This window comes from Staurois parvus, unplaced genomic scaffold (assembly GCF_062004578.1).
Source record: "Staurois parvus isolate SC_StPar_1 unplaced genomic scaffold, SC_StPar_1.0 ptg000444l, whole genome shotgun sequence".
NCBI classification, from domain to species: Eukaryota; Metazoa; Chordata; class Amphibia; order Anura; family Ranidae; genus Staurois; species Staurois parvus.
Window position 1 is genome coordinate 1,111,987 of NW_028318240.1, and position 21,495 is coordinate 1,133,481.

Consider the following 21,495-nt stretch of genomic DNA (forward strand, 5'->3'; position numbering starts at 1 on the left):
TATAAACTGCTAAATACCTTTTCTCATCAGCAGTATATAACAGTCTTGTGACTTCTATCAGTTTCCAGCAGAGCATTGCTTAAAGCTTTTAGGAGGAGCTGAATGACCCCTGACCCTTTGTCTGGACTACACTGATTGGCCCAGTGCAGATCACACGCACCCTCCCAAAGAAAAAAACCTTCTCTAGCGATACACACTAAACTGAGCATGTGCAGAGTGACTCCTAGAGCTTTGTACTATCAGCAGATGGACTGGAGACAGCAAAAGAAGGGGAGGATCAGAGAAGTCAGGATCAAACAGCCTTTTTAAATAATGTGGGGGATTAAATCACTTAGGTTCCACAGTGAGTATAACAAGCATCCTTTACTGCATATACTGACTGATTTTACTGTTGTGGGTTTAGTAACACTTTAAGTTAGATTGGTCTTAAAGGATGTCATTGATGCCAGTGCATCTTGTCTGGCTGTTACACTAACACTAATTTCTGACTTTCTGAGTCACTGTCTGGGAACAAGTACACAACCAGCAAAGGTGGTTAAAAAAAAGCACTCCAAGTACATTATATTGTTAACACTGATTTCCACGTAGGAATATTTCTTACATAGTTACATAAGGCAAGCTAAAAAACTGCACAGAGAGAGATTAGGGTCAGTTAGGAAACTTTGCTTTCATTATGATTGCCAGCTCTTTGGGCAACAAACCCCTTTGCTGAGTTTTTTGTGTTGTTTTTATGATTGGGGGCATTTTTGTCCGTCATTTAATTTGTGGTTGATTTGTGGTAAGCAACCAGTTTTAGCTGCTGACCCCACTTTTAACTGACTGCGTATTCCTGGAGCTGCCTTTTGCTGGCAGCATGTCACTGCTTCGTATGAAATAGAAAAAAAAACGTGTGCAGGAACAATGTGCACCTGAACCATCTCAAATCATATGAGTCACATTCACTGCACCCCACTATCCCCATAAATAAAATAAATGTTAGGCATACACTCGTTAGGCCTATTATCCCTGTTTAAAACTGTCCTGCTACTGGCCAATATTACACTGCTGTATCCTCTGCAGTATCTTAATTCTTGAAAACAAAAACCCACATGTACTCTTTGTTTCTAGTAAATTTGGGCCTAACCTTTCTCATTAAAATCGTCCTGCTGCTGGCCTATTTTACACTGCTGTATCCTCTGCGGTATCTTAATTCTTGGAGAAAAAAACTCACCTATATGCCTTGTTTCTAGTAAATTTTGGCCTAACTTTGTTCATTAAAATTCTCCTGCTGCTAGCCTATTTTACACTGCAGTATCCTCTGCAGTATCTTAATTCCTGGAGAAAAAACCCCACATGTACTCTTTGTTTCTAGTAAATTTTGGCCTAGTTTTGCTCATTATATTTGTCCTGCTGCTGGCCTATTTTACACTTCTGTATCCTCTGCAGTATCTTAATTCCTGGAGAAAAGAAACCCACCTGTACTCTTTGTTTCTAGTAAATTTGGGCCTAACCCTGCTCATTAAAATCATCCTGCTGCTGGCTTATCTTACACTGCTGTATCCTCTGCAGTATCTTAATTCTTGAAGAAAAAACCTCAGCTATACGCCTTGTTTCTATTCAATTTTGGCCTAACCTTGTTCTGTAGCCTCCCTGGTGGTATTCCCGAGTGTAGCTCAGGGTAAAGTTTCAGTACCAAAAGCGGTAACCCCGAGCTACACTCGGGCTTACCATGCGGCGCTGCTCCGGCATCTGTTCTTCACTTACCTTGTCCTTCGCTCCCGCGATGTCCCCCCTGCAGTGTCCCCTGTAATGTCCTCCGGCCGATGCCGGCATCTGTCTTCTGGGTTCCGTTCCCTGCAACGTCGGGACGTACGGGGGACAGAACTGGCGGGAAATTTGAAAATGACAAAAAGTGACATTCACTAAAATCACTAAAATCACATAGTATAACATTCCTGTATCAAACCATTTCACATACATTTTGTCCCAAGTGCTTTGTCCGGCGCCCTGCCTGCATTTTTACTGCTCTTTCTGCCTGGAAACTGAGAAACGTCCATGGCGTCCAAAAAGCGTCCCTTTAGGTCAAAAGCGGTTTTAGACCGGCTAGAGAACAGCGATAGTAAATCAGAACCACTTGCAGAATTGAGTGATAATGATTCGTGGGGGAAATTCCTCATCAGACACTGAAAACGATTCTGCGACTTTGCTCAGTGATGTGCGAACTTGGCGCTCTATTTCAAATTTCAGTGTTTTTGGTTTGATTATATTATTGAATTAAATTTATAATTATTATATTATTATTTTTAATGATTATTTATTAAATTATAATTTATGATTTCGTGTTTCAAATGTTATCATACCCGGGATGTTTACTAGACTCTTGTTCAGACAGATTTCAGTGAGTTATTCCTAAAAATTACAGCCTACAATAAAAAAAATACATATTTCCATGCCAAAAAATTTACCGCTTTGAGCACAGAAATACTGACATAATCAGACCGCTAGGGAGGTTAAAATCGTCCTGTTGCTGGCCTATTTTACACTGCTGTATCCTCTGCAGCATCTTAATTCCTAGAGAAAAAAACCCACCTGTACTCTTTGTTTCTAGTACATTTTGGCCTAGTTTTGCTCATTATAATCGTCCTGCTGCTGACCTGTTTTACACTGCTGTGTAATCTGTCATCTTTCAATCCTTGTAGTAAAATACCATCATCTTTCTTTTCCTTTAGTACGCTTCTGCCAATTTTCCCTCATTAAAAATGTCCATATACTGCTCTATCATCAGCAGTCTCTACCTTCGGAAAGCTGAACTTGCTGTGCTCCATTGCAAGGGTTTACTGTTTATTTAGGCTTAGGGAGCATAGAAAAGAATGACTTACCTGATCTGCCGCTCTTCGGTTCTGGTAGACCAGTCCCCACAGCGTGTCCCCCCCATGCTAGAGCAGCCTAAGTGCCAGTTCACATATATGCGGATTGGATGTGGTTTGAAACACATCCAATCCGCATGACATGTGAAACAAAATTGCTTCCTATGGTGCCTGTTCACATATGTCCAGTGCACTGGCTGTGCGGATTGAAAGAGTCCTGTCTGATTTCTGAGCAGTGTGGTCAGGTTCAGGTGCGGATTACAGGCTATTGACTTCTATGGGAACCGCTTCTAAACCGCATATGTCATCAGTTGTGAACAGGATAAGATCCTGACCTGAACCTGATCTAAACCTGTCCTGAACCTGATATAACCCTGAACTGAACCTGATCTAAACCTGTCCTGAACCTGATATAAACCTGACCTGAACCTGATCTAAACCTGTCCTGAACCTGCTGTAAACTTGACCTGAACCTGATCTAAACCTGTCCTGAACCTGATGTAAACCTTACCTGAACCTGATGTAAACCTGACCTGAACCTGATCTAAACCTTTCCTGAACCTGATGTAAATCTGACCAGAACCGCTGAACAACTACTGTATCAGTTAGCTGTGAAACCTGAGCTTCAATCCGCACCACACATGTGTGAATCAGCACAAAGTTCCTGATGTGATCAAGACTGATGCAGGGCTCATGGTCCTGCATTGTTCATAATGAAGCTGGGGGACAGTCCGCCACCAGAGCATGGGGGAGCACTGTTTGCTGTGGAAGTGGAGGATCAGGTAAATGTTTAAAATGTTTCATAGGACTTGTATTAGTGCCATCTAGTGCCACAATGTGGTTATTCCCACTTTAAATCAATGAAAAACATTCGACCATTAAAGAAAAAAGCTTAATAACATTTGTTTTTTGCCCCATTTGCACAGAACCATTGTACTTGTGTTTTCACGGGGCAAATTGCTTTGCAGATTTATTTCTATATAAATGTTCTTGTTAGAATCAAGTAAGAAACCATGTGCCTCTTGTGTGTAGACAGTACTTGTTTGCCTGGAGTTCATCCTTCAATGAAAATGTTGGTGCTCAAAGCTTGTATAGAACTTGTGGTCCTTCCTATGGCCAGTGTAGGCTGAGGACTGCAGTGTGGGGGCTGCATACATATGACAGGTTGTGGAATGTGGCCTGTCTGGGTGGCATCATAAAGCAAGGATATAAATACACTCAGATCCAACTGCACCTGCCCACCGCAATCCACAGAGACAGCTGGAAGGATTCCGACATTCCGTACAGGATCAATATGACGGAGCGATGGCAGAGAGAAGGGGCCCTGGGTTCATGTTTCATCTTTCGGACCCTCTCAGTTCTATCCCCCCCCCCCCATAGGAACATAACAATGTGGTGACCATGTGAAGGTCCTGATGAGGATACAGCAGAATGACATATTATCATGGCTAGTTTTTTCTGCTAAACTGATTTTTTTTTTTTATAACTTACAATAATTCTATCCCATAGGTGGACAGAGATCTCTGTATCTGGTTGTTACATTTGTAATACATGGGGGTTGTTTATCAGCCTTATTTAAAGCAAACTTGTCAGCCTTTGTAAAAGTAATTGAAAACCCTGCAATTGCCTTTATTAAAGTCTTACTCCGGGCTTCTTTTTGGAAATGATGCCACCAGAGGTTTAAAAATTAAAAAAAAAAGCTTTGGTTGCAGTAGTCACCTCTTCTCTTTCTTTCTTGCTTTCTTTTCGTCTTTCTTTCGCCACTAGATGTCCTCAATCTGCCTGTGAGTCAATCAACCCCGCCCCTGAAGAGCTGTGACCTGGTGTTTTTTTATTTTTCATTTAACTTTGTTACAATTATCTTTTCTCAAATGCGGACTCTTTATCCAGTTGTTACATTTATAATACATAGAGTCTTTCTTTCTCTTTTTTTCTTTTTCTTTCCCCACGATTTCAGTTGTTTGGTTATACATTTATTCACATGGTTTATGATTACTGATTGATATTCATTGTTTAGATACATTATATATTTGTAAAAGTAATCAAAAACCCTGCAATTACCTTTATTAAAGTCCTACTCCAGGCCTTTTTTTTTGGAAGTGGTGCCCCCAGAGGTTTGAAAATTAAAAAAAAAAAAAAAAAAGCAGCTCTGGTTGAAGTAGTCACCTCCTTTCTTTCTTTCTTTCTTTCTTTCTTTCTTTCTTTCTTTCTTTCTTTCTTTCTTTCTTTCTTTCTTTCTCCACTATCTGCCTGTGAGTCAATCAACCCCACCCCTGAAGAGCTGTGACCTGGTGTTTTATTTAATTTTCATATAACTTTGTTACAATGATTTTTTTTCAAAGGCGAATAAAGAATTATTTATACAGTTGATTTATGGTTACTGATTGATATGCATTGTTTAGATATATTATATATTTGTAAAAGTAATTGAAAACCCTGCAATTACCTTGATTAAAGTCCTACTTCAGGCCTTTTTTTTTTTTTAAATGATGCCCCCAGAGGTTTGAAAATTAAAAAAAAAACAGCTCTGGTTGCAGTAGTCACCTCCTCTCTCTCTTTCTTTCTTTCTTTCTTTCTTTCTTTCCTATCTGCCTGTGAGTCAATCAACCCCACCCCTGAAGAGCTGTGACCTGGTGTTTTTTTAATTTTTTTTTCATATAACTTTGTTACAATAATCTTTTTTCAAAGGCGGATAGAGAACTCTTTATCCAGTTGTTACATTTATAATACATGGAGTCTTTCTTTCTTTCTTTCTTTCTTTCTTTCTTTCTTTCTTTCCCCCTTTCTTTCTTTCCCCCTTTCTTTCTTTCCCCCTTTCTTTCTCCATGATTTCAGTCGTCTGGTTTATACATTTATTTGTAAAAGTAATCAAAAACCCTGCAATTACCTTAATTAAAGTCTTACTCCAGGCCTTTTTTTTTGCAAATGGTGCCCCCAGAGGTTTGAAAAAAAAAAAAAAAAAAACAGCTCTGGTTGCAGTAGTCACCTTCTCTCCAGTCTCCAACTCTGTCCCCCTGCAGAAATTTCTTTAGCCACTAGATGTCCTCAGTCTGCCTGTGAGTTAGTTAACCTGGAAAACTGTGAGTGCATGGCGTCACAGCTCCGCCCCTGAAAAGCTGTGACCTGGTGGGGGTTTTTTTTTTTATAACTTTGTTACAATAATCCTTTTTCAAAGGTGGACAGAGATTTTTTTTATCCAGTTGTTACATTTATAATAAATATAGATTTTTTTTCTTTCTTCCTTTCTATCTTCCTTTCCCCACAATTTCAGTTGTCTGGTTTATACATTTATTTACATGATTTATGATTACTGATTGATGTTCATTGTTTAGATATATTATATACTTGTAAAAGTAAGCGAAAACCCTGCAATTACCTTTCTTAAAGTCGTACTCTGGGCCTTTTTTTTGGAAATGGTGCCCCCAGAGGTTTGAAAATAAAAAAAAAAACAGCTCTGGTTGCAGTAGTCACCTCCTTTCTTTCTTTCTCTCTTTCTTTCTTTCTTTCTTTCTTTCTTTCTTTCTTTCTCCACTATCTGCCTGTGAGTCAATCAAACCCACCCCTGAAGAGCTGTGACCTGGTGTTTTATTTAATTTTCATATAACTTTTTTACAATGGTTTTTTTTCAAAGGCGAATAAAGAACTATTTATATAGTTGTTACATTTATAATGCGGTGGAGTCTCTTTCTTTCTTTCTTTCTTTCACCACAATTTCAGTTGTCTGGTTTATACATTTATTCACACGATTTATGGTTACTGATTGATGTGCATTGTTTAGATATATTATATATTTGTAAAAGTAATTGAAAACCCTGCAATTACCTTGATTAAAGTCCTACTTCAGGCCTTTTTTTTTTTTAAATGATGCCCCCCAGAGGTTTGAAAATTAAAAAAAAAACAGCTCTGGTTGCAGTAGTCACCTCCTCTCTTTCTTTCTCTAGCCACTAGATGTCCTCAATCTGCCTGTGAGTCAATCAACCCCGCCCCTGAAGAGCTGTGACCTGGTGTTTTTTTAATTTTTTTTTCATATAATTTTGTTACAATAATCTTTTTTCAAAGGCGGATAGAGAACTCTTTATCCAGTTGTTACATTTATAATACATGGAGTCTCTTTCTTTCTCTTTCTTTCTTTCTTTCTTTCCCCACGATTTCAGTCGTCTGGTTTATACATTTATTCACATGATTTATGGTTACTGATTGATATGCATTGTTTAGATATATTATATATTTGTAAAAGTAATTGAAACCCCTGCAATTACCTTGATTAAAGTCCTACTCCAGGCCTTTTTTTTTTGCAAATGGTGCCGCCAGAGGTTTGAAAATTATAAAAAAAAAAACAAAACAGCTCTGGTTGCAGTAGTCACCCTCTCTCCAGTCTCCAACTCTGTCCCACTGCAGCAATTTCTTTAGCCACTAGATGTCCTCAGTCTGCCTGTGAGTCAGTTAACCTGGAAAACTGTGAGTGCATGGCGTCACAGCTCCGCCCCTGAAGAGCTGTGACCTGGTGGGGGTTTTTTTTATAACTTTGTTACAATAATACTTTTTCAAAGGTGGACAGAGACTTCTTTATCCAGTTGTTACATTTATAATACATGAATACTTTCTTTCTTAAAAAAAAACAGCTTTGGTTGCAGTAGTCACCTGCTCTCTAGTCTTTTCACAGTGTTTATTAGAATCCGCAGCAAGTCATATTTCCTGGCTGGAGGACATCCAGCAGCATCTAGCTCTTTCCTTCCCAGTCTTACTGCCCCTGGCCTGCCCCTTTTCCTACATTGAATTTCAGCTCTTTCAATCATGGATGCTCAGCATCACATATGGGTGCTACCTAGGGTGGTCTTTATGCCAGTGATGTCTACCCAAGTCTCCAGGTTGTCACCCACCCACCAAGAAATTTTGGTATTTGTATACCTCCTCCCAGGAGCCAGCCCACTGCTTGCATCAGATTGAGGGCCTTTGAGAGGAATGCTGAGACAGGGTGCTGTGATGTTTTCAGGAATCTATGTACAGCACCCTGCTGGCCCCTCCCACCAGCCATTTTCTGCCTGCATTGCATAGAGAAGCACAGACCTAAAGATGAACCAGGGAAGGCAAATTATTATCAGATTAAACTTCAACTGTAAAATGTAATTTCCTTGCATACAGAGGTTTCCATAGAACTTTTTCATTACAAATCATAAATAAATGATTGTATGACAGAGGGTGAAAGTTGCGTTCTCTCACATTCCTGTGTCACGTCTACATGTTCTCACCTGTATATGACATAGATCTGGGAAAAGGTATGTAAACCTGAACACCCCCACATGCGGATCACCCACACACACACATCACTTCCAGACACTGACACCAGACTGACTCACTGTAATATGATAAATGTTATCAATATATATTTATCCTTCTATACAGATCTCAGAACATTTCCAGTCAATGTATAAACATGTATGGCATCAGATCAGAATTCATTTCCTGCACCGTCCAGCGGCCAGGAATTTCTGGAAAGAAAAAGTCCAGACACGTCTGTAAAATAGCTGTACATTCAGTCCTTCAGTGGCTCGGGGTGCATATGCGGCTCCTGGTGATGTTGCTTTCCGTAGCCCTCTTAGAAGGTAGTCAAAGTCCTGTGTGTCCTGCTCCTTGAAGATCTCACCCTGATCAGAGTTCTCCAACATATTTCAATATTTTCAAAGTGCTCTCTGTGAAATCACCTAAAAACCTTCCTTCTACAGACCAGCTGAAATTTCCCATCAGGTTAAGGTTCGGAATAAGTGCATTGACTGCCTGATGTGGAGAAAATGATAGGAAAGGGACCACTGACATATAATTAAATCTGTAATAGGTAGCAGCCTTATAGAGTGTCATATTTAACATGCTAGACGGGTGTTTAGGCATCTCAGAATTCATGCAGATGTCTGGAAAGTTTCAACAGACGAAGGGGCTTGCTTAAAATTTCCATCTTAATCAAAAAAAGAGGGTGGGGGGTGATGAAAAAAACATTGTGCTGCCATGCATAGTGGGTGGCACAGTGGCTTAGTGGTTAACACGTCTGCCTTGCAGTGAACAGGTCATGGGTTCAATTCCCAACCATGGCACCTCCTGCATGGAGTTTGCATGTTCTCCCTGTGCTTGTGTGGGTTTCCTCTGGGTGCTCCAGTTTCCTCCCACACTCCAAAAAGAATGCTGGTAGGTTAATTGGCTCTTGTCTAAATTGTCCTGGTTTCATCCCTGGCCATGCAGGATCTCCTGGGGAAAGACCTGGCAACCTACCCTGTAAAAATAACTGCTATGAGAATTCATGGAAAAAGTCATTTACGGGTGACTGTCCATGCAATTGCCAAGGGTCAGATACGACTGAATAGATAGACCATGTATAGTGCTTTTCTCCCACCTGATAGAAATTGGGCTTTCTGATTGGTCACTCATGCACTCTGCATTGTCACATGGGGGCTCAACCCTGTGTAAGCTCCGAGTCATGGAGCTTCTTCTCTTCACTCCTGGGGCCAAATGGAGGATTGTGGCTGCTGTTAATGTTCACCGGCTGTAGAAGTTCACTTCAAGGACTTATTCACGTGGGTGGTGGAAGGGTGCTAAAAGTTGTTGGTTGAGCCCTGGTTTTACTTTCCCCATCGACTGCCCACCTTAAAGGATAAGTTCACCTTGGGTAACATGTTAGATGTTCCACCTGTTTTAAGGGTTAACATGCTCCCATAGCTGCAGCTGCAACTGAACTGAAGAGTTAAACCTCCTGTCGTTGTGCTGTTCTGTAATGGCCTATCCACACTATATATTTGCGGTAACTGCGTTGGTATAATGTGGTGCCAATCCCAATGAATGGCACCCCAATGCACCTGCTGACAAATGTGTATGGGGGGGGTGGCTGGTGTGCATTGTGGAAAGGTGCACTACAAACAACGAGTGCGCCAGTGTGTTGCTACATGCAGGGACGGACTGACAACTCATGGGGCCCCCGGGCAATAAGGGATCATGGGGCCCCTGTGTCCTTGCCCAAACTCAAAAAAGCCTATGAAAAAGATACCAGGGGCATCCCATGGGGCCCCCTACTGACCCCGGGCCCTCGGGCAGTGCCCGAGTTTCCAAATGGCCAGTCTACCCCTGGCTACATGTTGCACTGCAATGCATTTCCACTGGCAGGTGCGTTGGGGTGCTACTGAAAACGAATGGCATCCCAACGCACCAATGCATTTGTCTTGTGATGCGGTAATGCATGTGTCACTGAATCGCCGTGGTGTGATCAGGCCCCAAATCTCAGGATCCCTGTGCTGAGATCTCGGGACTTGGATAGCTCTTACAAGTGGATCCTTCTCTACCTGTTGGGAATCCACAAAACTCTTAGAGCCTAGACATGTGGCAGGGAAATATTGCCTCCAGATTCTCCAAGAAGTATAAAAAAACCCAGCAGATGGCTCAGCAACCAGACTCCGCCTAATTGCTGAAATATCAGTTATGGGTGGAGTGCCTATAAAGGATTATTCAATAAGGAGGAGTCATGATGGGTAAAGTGCAGCAACACGTAACAGGCAAACGTATCTCAGCGTTCTGTCCAGCCAGTAAAAGAAACATTCTGATTGGCTGTTGCATTGTCCCTAGAGTTAGCAAGGACCATCTCTGCTTGTAGTATGTGAACGTAGCTCATCACATGCTGGAAAACGCTGGACACCTCCAATGAGCTTCTTCTAGAAATGTCTGAATATGATTCTCAGGGGTCACACGGCTGTGTCTCTCTGTCCATTGAGCTTAAAGATGGAGCTCAGATTTTCAGTTTGAACCCCTTGATACCCCCCCCCCCCCAGCGATCTCTCACAATCCAGGTCTGCAGAGCCGTCTTGCCTTCTCCATCCTTGCATTAAGGATTTCCACAGTTCTTGACGATTGTCATTGGCACTTAACAGTTTGTGAAAGTCTCTGGGCTGTCGGGACGCGGAGGGACGCTGATCGTCTGAGAGCGATTCCGCCGAAACAAACTGGAAATGTGGAAAGCCTAAAGACAAGATTAGGACATTCATTTATTTTTTTTCAAATATTAATAACAGAAATTCTACTAATAATTATAGTAATAATCATGTAATAAATACAATACTAAACAATGATAATATACAGTAACTATGTAAAATAACAATGTAATACTACCTGTAAAATTATAAATAATGATAATATAACTGTATAAAATAATAATAATAATGTAATAATAAAATAATAAGTAACACTAATATCAATACGTAAAGGGATACAATAAAGTGTGTGTGTGTGGGGGGGGGGGGGATGCTTGATGTAAAAGGGGACTTTGATATGAAGGGAAGACTCTGGTGTGTAGGGGGCTCCCGATGTAACGAGGGGACTCTGATGTGAAGGGGGGTTCTGATATAAAAGGGGGACCCTGATGTGTTGGGGGGACTGAAAACTGAAATGAGGCTTTGGATGTGAAGGGTGGATTCAGATGTATAAGGGGGCTCTGATGTAAAGGGAGACTCGAAAGTGAAGAGGGGGAGGGGGGCTCCTGATGTAAAGGGAGGACTCTGATGTGAAAGGGGTCTCTGATATAATGGGAGACTCCAAAGTGAAAGGGGGCTTCTGATGTAAAGTGGGCACTCAGATGTGAAGGACAGACTCTAATGTAAAGGGAGACTCTAATTTGAAGGATGACTCCTGCTGTAAAGGGGGGTTCTGGTGTGAAGGGCAGACTCTGATGTGTGGGGGTTCCTAATGCAAAGGGTAGATTTTGATGTGAACATGGTGCCCCTGATATAAAGGGGTCTCTGATGTGAAGGGGGACTTCAGTGCCAAGGAGAGGATAAAATCATCATCCAGTGCAGTGTCAGTGTCCTCCAACCCATTAATTTTAGTTCAGTGGGGAGCACGTACTACCTTACCCCCACCTCCACCCTCTGTCACTTATTTTGCCAGAACAAAGAACCTAACATTAGCATATAAGCACTTAAAATTGTCATTTGTTCCTAACGTTAGCATATAAGCACCTAATATTGTCATTTAATCCTAACATTAGCATATAAGCACCTAATATTGTCATTTAATCCTAACGTTAGCATATCAGAACCTAATATTGTCATTTAATCCTAACGTTAGCATATCAGAACCTAATATTGTCATTTAATTCTAAGGTTAGCATATAAGCACTTAAAATTGTCATTTAATCCTAACATTAGCATATAAGCACCTAATATTGTCATTTAATCCTAACATTAGCATATAAGCACCTAATATTGTCATTTAATCCTAACATTAGCATATAAGCACCTAATATTGTCATTTAATCCTAACATTAGCATATAAGCACCTAATATTGTCATTTTATCCTAACATTAGCATATAAGCACCTAATATCGTCATTTAATCCTAACGTTAGCATATAAACACCTAATATTGTCATTTATTTCTAACATTATTATATAAGCACCTAATATTGTCATTTAATCCGAACGTTAGCATATAAGCACCTAATATCATCATTTAATCCTAACGTTAGCATATAAACACCTAATATTGTCATTTATTTCTAACATTATTATATAAGCACCTAATATTGTCATTTAATCCTAACGTTAGCATATAAGCACCTAATATTGTCATTTTATCCTAACATTAGCATATAAGCACTTAAAATTGTCATTTAATCCTAACATTAGCATATAAGCACCTAATATTGTCATTTTATCCTAACATTAGCATATAAGCACTTAAAATTGTCATTTAATCCTAACATTAGCATATAAGCACCTAATATTGTCATTTAATCCTAACATTAGCATATAAGCACCTAATATTGTCATTTTATCCTAACATTAGCATATAAGCACCTAATATTGTCATTTTATCCTAACATTAGCATATAAGCACTTAAAATTGTCATTTAATCCTAACATTAGCATATAAGCACCTAATATTGTCATTTAATCCTAACATTAGCATATAAGCACCTAATATTGTCATTTATTTCTAACATTAATATATAAGCACCTAATATTGCCATTTTATCCTAATGTTAGCATATAAGCACCTAATATTGTCTGTATAAATAACTTGGAGCACCACTCTAAGGCGCCAAGGTCCCTGCTCTGGGGATCCAGGGGGTGCCGGTGTCTCAAGTACTCATGCGAACGTAACATGTGTAGGTAGTGTAGAAGTGCCACACTCCCGACCGCCCAATATAAAATGATAATGAAGAACGACCTTAGCCTTGGCTCCCCCCATGCCACGTCCCCGACGCGTTTCGACCAGGTCATAGACTTCTATGACTAAGCTCCGAGAGTGAGGCGGAATACGTCAGAGGACTGGCTTGGGAGGAGGCGGGGCTGAGGCCGTTCTTCACTATCATTTGAGATTGGACTGTCGGGAGTGCCCTGCTTCTTCGCTACCAACACCTAATATTGTCATTTATTCATTAGTAAAGCCAAGAATAATTTTTTTTCTTTATCCACAGAATGTATAGTCTAAACAGAACCCTAAAAAGAACGGTAGAATTTTAAGTTTTCGTGTCAAACAGTCAGATTCAAATCAAACGTTGTCCCCTTTTCTGTATACTTCATATATGTCGATAAGACACGCTACTTGTTCTTTTTTTCTGCACAAATTAAATGTAGGATCTACTGTTGGATTTTGATGTACTAATATCAATACTGCCTATACATTTGTATCTGCTGCTATATTGTGCATTGCATATGTTGGCGTATAAAATATAGTATCTCTATCTGTGGACAGTGCCAAATCAATGTACTTTTCTATATAGGGAACCCATGCAGCAGTATATTTACACCTAGTGTGCGTACACAATTGTTATATGCGGAGTTCTTCTTTAATCCCTTAAAGCCAGGATACCTCTTTTTCCAAGCTAACCCCACGTGGCTCATCACAGCTCAGGGAACATCCTTTGTGCAGAATTAAACAGGATACACAGACGTTTCCTGATAGCGCCTCCCCCCACGGTTCACAGACCCCGGCAGAGAGAAGAAGGAGAAGTCACCCATTCTTCATTTATATAAGATTTCCTATTTCCCACTCCCAGAAATAACCTGGACAAAGGGACAGGGAGGGGACCGTCCCGTCTATGTTTAGATTTTCACCAGGTCTAAAATTGTCTTTAATGACTTATCTGTCTGTTGCATATATTGTCACTCCTGGCTTTTGTCCAGAAACGTCGGGTTTTTTTGGCATAAAAAACTCTAGATTTAAAATTTTAGACTATATATTTTGTTGATAAAGATAAATAATTATTGTAGGCTTTACTAATGACTAAATGACAATATTAGGTGCTTATATGCTAATGTTAGGATTAAATGACAATATTAGGTGCTTATATGCTAATGTTAGGATTAAATGACAATATTAGGTGCTTATATGCTAATGTTAGGATAAAATGACAATATTAGGTGCTTATATGCTAGCATTAGGATAAAATGACAATATTAGGTGCTTATATATTAATGTTAGAAATAAAGGACAATATTAGGTGCTTATATGCTAATGTTAGGATAAAATGACAATATTAGGTGCTTATATAATAATGTTAGAAATAAATGACAATATTAGGTACTTATATACTAATGTTAGGATTAAATGACAATATTAGTGGCTTATATGCTAATGTTAGGATAAAATGACAATATTAGGTGCTTATATGCTAATGTTAGGATTAAATTACAATATTAGGTGCTTATATGCTAATGTTAGGATTAAATTACAATATTAGGTGCTTATATGCTAATGTTAGGATTAAATGACAATATTAGGTGCTTATATGCTAATGTTAGGAATAGGATTAAATTACAATATTAGGTGCTTATATGCTAATGTTAGGATTAAATTACAATATTAGGTGCTTATATGCTAATGTTAAGGTTACACTGCCATATTAGGTGCTTTTATATCAATTACAACACAACAAACACTTTACTCCTGCGCTAGGAAAGGACTCAGTAGACCCAATAGGAATGTTCTGGAATTTTCTGGAATATGCACTGCTTGCTACCCTCAACAGACCGGGGTGGTCCGAATACACTGGATACAAATGGAGAAACAGAAAATGGGCGCACCGACCTAGTGCATTATCGTTTAAAATAATTTATTAAAGAAACAAAAATAGGTATCATACTCACAATGGACATAATAACACAGGCATGTCAAACTGAACAAGGTGTATGATCCAAACAACATCTGAGTCCATACGATGGAACCCTGGATGATCAACTGGCTAATGCGTTTCGAGGACACAACCTCTTCCTCAGAGCCAACACTTATATATCAATGTTATGATTAAATGACAATTTTAGGCACTTATATGCTAATGTTAAGATTACAGTACCATATTAGGTGCTTATATACTAATGTTTGGATTAAATGACAATATTAAGTGCTTATATGCTAATGTTAGGATTTTTATTAATATTATTATTATTATACAGGATTTATATAGCGCCAACAGTTTGCTCAGCGCTTTACAATATAACGGGAGACAATACAGCAACAATATACAGTAGTTCAATACAAGAGGGTTAGGAGGGCCCTGATCCTTGGAGCTTACAATCTAAGAGGGAGGGGCTAGTGGTACAAAAGGTAATAACTGTGGGGGATGGACTGGTAGGAGGAGTAGAAGATTCCATTATTAGCTGAAGGCAGGATAGGCTTTCCTGAAGAGATAGGTTTTCAGAGATCGCCTAAAAGTGAGCAGAGTAGGCAATAGTCTGATAAATTGGGGTAGAGAGTTTCAGAGGATGGGGGAGGCTCTGGAGAAGTCCTGGAGACGTGCATGGGGGGAGGAGACAAGGGAGCTAGAGAGTAGGAGGTCATGCGAGGAGCGGAGAGGACGGTTTGGGTCATATTTGGAAACAAGATCGGTGATGTAATTTGGGGCAGAGTTATAAATGACTTTATATGTTATTGTTAATATTTTGAATTTTATTCATTGGGCAATGGGAAGCCAGTGGAGGGATTGGCAGAGAGGGGTGGAGGACACTGAGTGGAGGGATTGGTAGAGAGGGATGGAGGACACTGAGTGGAGGCCAGTGGAGGGATTGGCAGAGAGGGATGGAGGACACTGAGTAAAGCCAGTGGAGGGATTGGCAGAGAGGGGTGGAGGACACTGAGTGGAGGCCAGTGGAGGGATTGGCAGAGAGGGGTGGAGGACACTGAGTGGAGGCCAGTGGAGGGATTGGCAGAGAGGGATGGAGGACATTGAGTGGAGGCCAGTGGAAGGATTGGCAGAGAGGGGTGGCAGATACAGAACGGTTAGTAAGGTGGATGAGCCTGGCAGCAGAATTCATGATAGACTGAAGAGGGGATAGCCTGTGATGAGGTCAGCCAATGAGGAGGGAGTTACAATAGTCAAGGTGAGATATAACCAGGGAGGGAATAAGTTGCTTAGTGGTTTCCGAGGTTAGGAACGGGCGTATCTTGGAGATGTTGGAGGTGAAGTCTACATGGACAGTGATTGAATTTGGGGCTGAAAAAACAGATGGGAGTCCAGGATTACACCTAGCACCCTGGCATGAGGGGAGGGACTGATGGTTGCCTTATTGATCTAGATGGAGAAGTCAGGGGAGGGGGCACGGGCTGGAGGGAATAGTATGAGATTGATTGAGTTTAAGGAAGTATAATATTTTTATATAATAACAGGCATGCTTACTGGAATACCTTTTGTTTTTAGAAAGATGTTATTAGAAAAATGTCCTTCGTAGTTCTTTTTGTGTAGTCTGTAGGGAGACCGTAAAGCTAGCCATTTACTAGTAGATTTTTGTTTGACATCTTGATTTTTTTTGGCATGTAAGAGGGACAAATCAACAATTGTTTTCAAGAGTACTGAATCAAAAAGATTGAAGAAGGATGGCAAATGTTTCTTGATTCTTATCTGAATCCTAACTGTGATTGTGGTTCAGGGAAAATTGTAGCTTTATTGTGCATGTGCCTGGAAAGTGCCAGAAGTAGAACTTTTGTTATCCTAAACATTCATTCGCTCATGCAACTTACTATATATAGTATAGAAATGTATGAAGGATCAATGGGAATAAAGTTTTTGGTATAATGTATTGAGTATTTAAGTGGATTAAAGCATATTTTAATAAATTCATAATATCTTGTAGTTCTGAACATTAGAATTCAACACATTAGCATGGCAGTTGAAGGAAATAACATGTGAAATTTGTTAAGGACATAATGGTGCCATCGAATTCTCCCACAAAACATATTTGACTTTCCTTATGAATGGCGTATGGCTGGCTTTAGTCTCCTCATATCCAACATCAAGCCAAATAAATAGTAAGAGTGAGCGCACTTAAAAACAATCTGCTAGCATATAAAGGATAAAACCCCTCTGTCAGGAATGGACTTGCCAATAGTGGTGGGACTCACCTGCCTTGTGGGCTGCAGTACCACGGCTGGCCAGCGGGTGCTCTCAACAACCAGAGGCTCACTTCGGCAATTAGCCATCACCTGGGGCTGATTGCAGGTGGTGTATTTAAGGGATGGCCAGACCTGCAGTCTGTGCCTTGTTGTACTGTTTGCTTGGCCCTGGTTTCCTGATCCTGTTTCTGCTGTCCTGACGCTGCCTGAACTCTGCCTGTACTGACCTCGGCTAGTCCTGACCACTCTCCCGCCTGCTCCTGGTTCTCCGTTTGCCACCGACCTGGCCTGCCTGACTACTCTTGTATCGTATGTTTGTTATCTGTTGGAGGTTTGGTTCAGTTTGTTTGCACTGTGTTATGTTTAGTTTTGCACTGCGTTTGTATTGTTAGTCTTAATAAATTATATTATTTACTATATCTGAAGCCAACGTTTCCCTGTGTCAGTCCACACACTTCTGGTCAGACCCGCATCCCTGACACACTTAATCCTCAAATGACAAACTGAAAGTATATATGCATTTATATTTTCAGTTTGTCATATCCAACATCGCTCTTGGTCAAGCCGATAAGGTGTTCCAACAGAACAGGAATTAATGTTTCTTGTAATCATTGATGTACAGCTTGAGAAAATTCCTAAATGCTCATTTCTTAATATGGAATATGATAATATGTTAATATGGAAGGTGTTTTAGAAGGCCCTACATGGCAACTGTCCAAGATTGTCACTTAAAAGCCTCCATAGAAGATGGTAGGTCTTGGCACAATGACAATGTCCCATCAAGGCTTAGTCAATCCCTCTACTTTCTAATCATTACCCATTACTTTGCAACTCTTCTCTTCTAAAAAAAACTTTCAAATCCAAATTTGTCCACCGCTAGCAGTGGTTGTTGGTTTGTTAATCACTGTTAACATGTGTTCATTATGGCCCATAAAGACAGCCCATTCATTTTGCACCTAATGAATTTTAATTCATTTTTAATATGTTTTTTAATTTAAATAAAATTTATGTTTTTTTTTATTTAAAATGTTTAATTTCTTATTTAATTTGAATTCATTTTACACCTTAATGCACTAAAAAACACAGCTGACCAATTTTCTCTAACGCAGTGCACCACAACTCACGCCATGTTGCCCACTACTGCAGTATGTATTGGTGTGCCATTCCATAGGGTTCTTCTGTGAACGTGCGGTAAAAGCTGGCTGAAAATTTGACTGAGAATTACCGCAACCCAATGGGCCCTGAAACTTATATTTAGATTGTGAATCCATTTCTAATATTTTTGATTTGTTTGTAAATTTAGCCCCATACCCACTCAGTAGACCCTGGCATGGAGTTACATGAAGGCTCATTTATCTGGTCAACTTACCACCCAATAAGCAACCAACGCTCCCTGCAGGTAGCCAACAGCCACATCGGATGGGTGGTGCCTGTGGTCAGATATGCGGGTGAATCCAATATATAAAGCCACAATGATCAATACAAACTGAACAAGGGGACGCAAGAGACGGGCCCCGCTCCATGCCATCCGCACCTGCAGATAAAACTGGAAAGGACACAAGGTATTAGTGACTATTATTCAGTATGGAGGGCAAAAAAGGAATTACTTTTGGCAAACCAATTACATTTCTGTTTAACGCAGTCAAGCCAGAGAAAAATGAATGCCGATTGGTTCCCATGGATAACTGCACTTTGTACTTCCCTAGTAACCACCTTCCACTGGTGTCACACATATATGCAACAGCATAGAGGTAGGCCTTAACACCAAGCTGAATTATTATGTCACCAACTGCACATGGACAACTACCAATGATAGGAAGCTGATAGGACTGCCTCCTGATGAAGACACCACTGTGAAGCCAATCACATTGGCTTTTAATAAGGTCATCAACCTCCTGCTGGACTTCAGCATGAAGGTTCACTTAAAGGGACAGCTGCAGAGGGTTAATACATTACAAAAAATGGGCACTGCCCCAGTCTACAACTGGCCTTCACAGCAAGGAGCACATGGAAGGGCGATGCATGTCAAGCAACAAAAAAGAAAAATTCCCAGCTCACACTTGCCAACCAGCCTGCAAACAAACCGAGTTAACTATGGGGGCTCTTAAAAGTTAGGAACTACAGAATACTGGGGTGCCGTGATGAGGCCGAATTACCTGTCTAGCAGTATGCGTTAAAAACAGGGGTTTAGTTAGCACACATTTGCAAATACATGCGTAAGCTACAGAGCCTCATCACGGCACCCCAGTATTCTGTAGTTCCTAACTTTTAAGAGCCCCCATAGTTAACTTGGTTTGTTTGCGGGCTGGTTGGCAAGTTAGAGCTGGGAATTTTTCTTTATAGTTGTTTGACATGCGTCGCCCTTCCATGTGCTCCTTGCTGTGAAGGCCAGTTATAGACCGGGGCAGTGACCATTTTGTGTACTGCTGAATTGTTGGTTGAGGGGGAGCACTGGACATCTTAGCTGTCATTGTGCTACATTCTGGGTGTCCAGTGCGCTCCTTTACCTTTAAGGAGAGGTGGGCTCCCTCAGGTCCATCTGCCCTTGGTCTATCCATTAAATACATGTGCCTGTACTATGGGGGCTCTTACAACTGGAGAGTTAGGAACTACAGAATACTGGGGTACAGGAGTGCACTGGACACCCAGCATGTAGCACAATGGCAGCCAAGGTGTCCAGTGCACCCACTTACCAACAATTCGACAGTACAAAAAATGGCCACTGCCCCGGTCTCTAACTGGCCTTCACAGCAAGGAGCACATGGAAGGGCGACGCATGTCAAACAACTATAAAGAAAAATTCCCAGCTCTAACTTGCCAACCAGCCCGCAAACAAACCGAGTTAACTATGGGGGCTCTTAAAAGTTAGGAACTACAGAATACTGGGGTGCCGTGATGAGGCTCTGTAGCTTATGCATGTATTTGCAAATGTGTGCTAATTAAACCCCTGTTTTTAACGCATACTGCTAGACAGGTAATTTGGTTTGTTTGCAGGCTGGTTGGCAAGTGTGAGCTGGGAATTTTTCTCTTTTGTTGTTTGACATGCGTCGCCCTTCCATGTGCTCCTTGCTGTGAAGGCCAGTTATAGACTGGAGCAGTGGCCATTTTTTGTACTGTTGAATTGTTGGTCGAGGGGCACGCTGGACACTTTAGCTGCCATTGTGGGTGTCCAGTGCGCTCCTGTACCTTTAAAGGAGAGGTGGGCTCCCTCAGGTCCATCATGCCCTTGGTCTATCTATTAAATACATGTGCCTCTACTATGGGGGCTCTTACAATTGGAGAGTTAGGTATTACAGAATACTGGGGTGCCGTGACAAGGCTCTGCAGCTTAGGGATGTATTTGCAAATGTGTGCAAACTAAACCTCTGTTTTTAACGCATACTGTTAGACAGGTTAATTCTGGCTGGCAAGTTAGAGCTGGGAATTTTTCTTTTTTGTTGTTTGCAGGCACATTAGTGGGCTGATTCAACCCCCTGTCATTGACCATACAGTATATTGCAATACAGAGTTCTCAGGTAAACAGAAAACTCCTAGTGTCTTCAACATATTGCAAAATATCCTGCGCAAGACACCGGAGTCACAAAAGGCAGACAACAGGTTATTAGTCTGTATGTCACTCTGGTTCAGTCAGTGCAGTCTGTGTCAACATCGGGGACATGACCTCAAACTACAGGAGGACAGTTCAATATTAACCACACAAAATATTATTTTGCTGGAAGAATAGTCGATGCTTGGAACAGACTTCCAACAGACGTAGACCAACAGTAAGTGAATCTAAACATGCTTGGGATAAATATAGATCTATACTCTATAAAAAAAAGATTTTAAAAAACTCTATACCTACAGCTGATCCAGAGCAGGGGTCTCCAAATGTTTCAGTATGAGGGTCACATCATATATTATACAAATATTTGAGGGATGAAAAAAATCATTTTTATAACAATAAAAAAAAAATTACATCCAGGAATACCCATAAGGTTCCCCCTTACATCCATGTGTGCCCAGCAGATTCCTCCATTAGATTCATGTGTGCCCAGAAGAGTTCCTCTACATCCATGTGTGCCTAGAAGAGTTCCCCCTTACATTCATGTGTGCCCACCAAAGTCCCTCTTACATCGATTTGTGCCCAGCACAGTCCCCCTTATATCCACATGTACCCAGTAGAGTCCCCCTTACATCCATGTGTGCCCAGCACAGTCCCTTCATATCCATGTGTATCCAGCAGAATCCCCCCTTACATTCATGTGTACCAGCAGAGTCCCCCCTTCATCTACGTGTGCCCAGCAGA

General features: G+C 40.7%; 1 protein-coding gene across 1 annotated transcript in view; it reads right to left on the bottom strand.

The window, feature by feature from the left end:
- Positions 1–8,208: 8,208 nt before the first annotated feature.
- LOC149453936 (phospholipid phosphatase 3-like) overlaps positions 8,209–21,495 on the bottom strand; it is a 43,791-nt gene continuing 30,504 nt past the window's right edge. Inside the window, exons 5-6 of the mRNA XM_089688007.1 lie at positions 18,577–18,753; positions 8,209–10,839 (exon numbers count right to left, since the gene is read on the bottom strand). Coding sequence (XP_089544133.1) covers positions 10,744–10,839; positions 18,577–18,753 — 273 coding nt within the window. The 3' untranslated portion in view covers positions 8,209–10,743. The remainder of the gene's footprint in view (positions 10,840–18,576; positions 18,754–21,495) is intronic.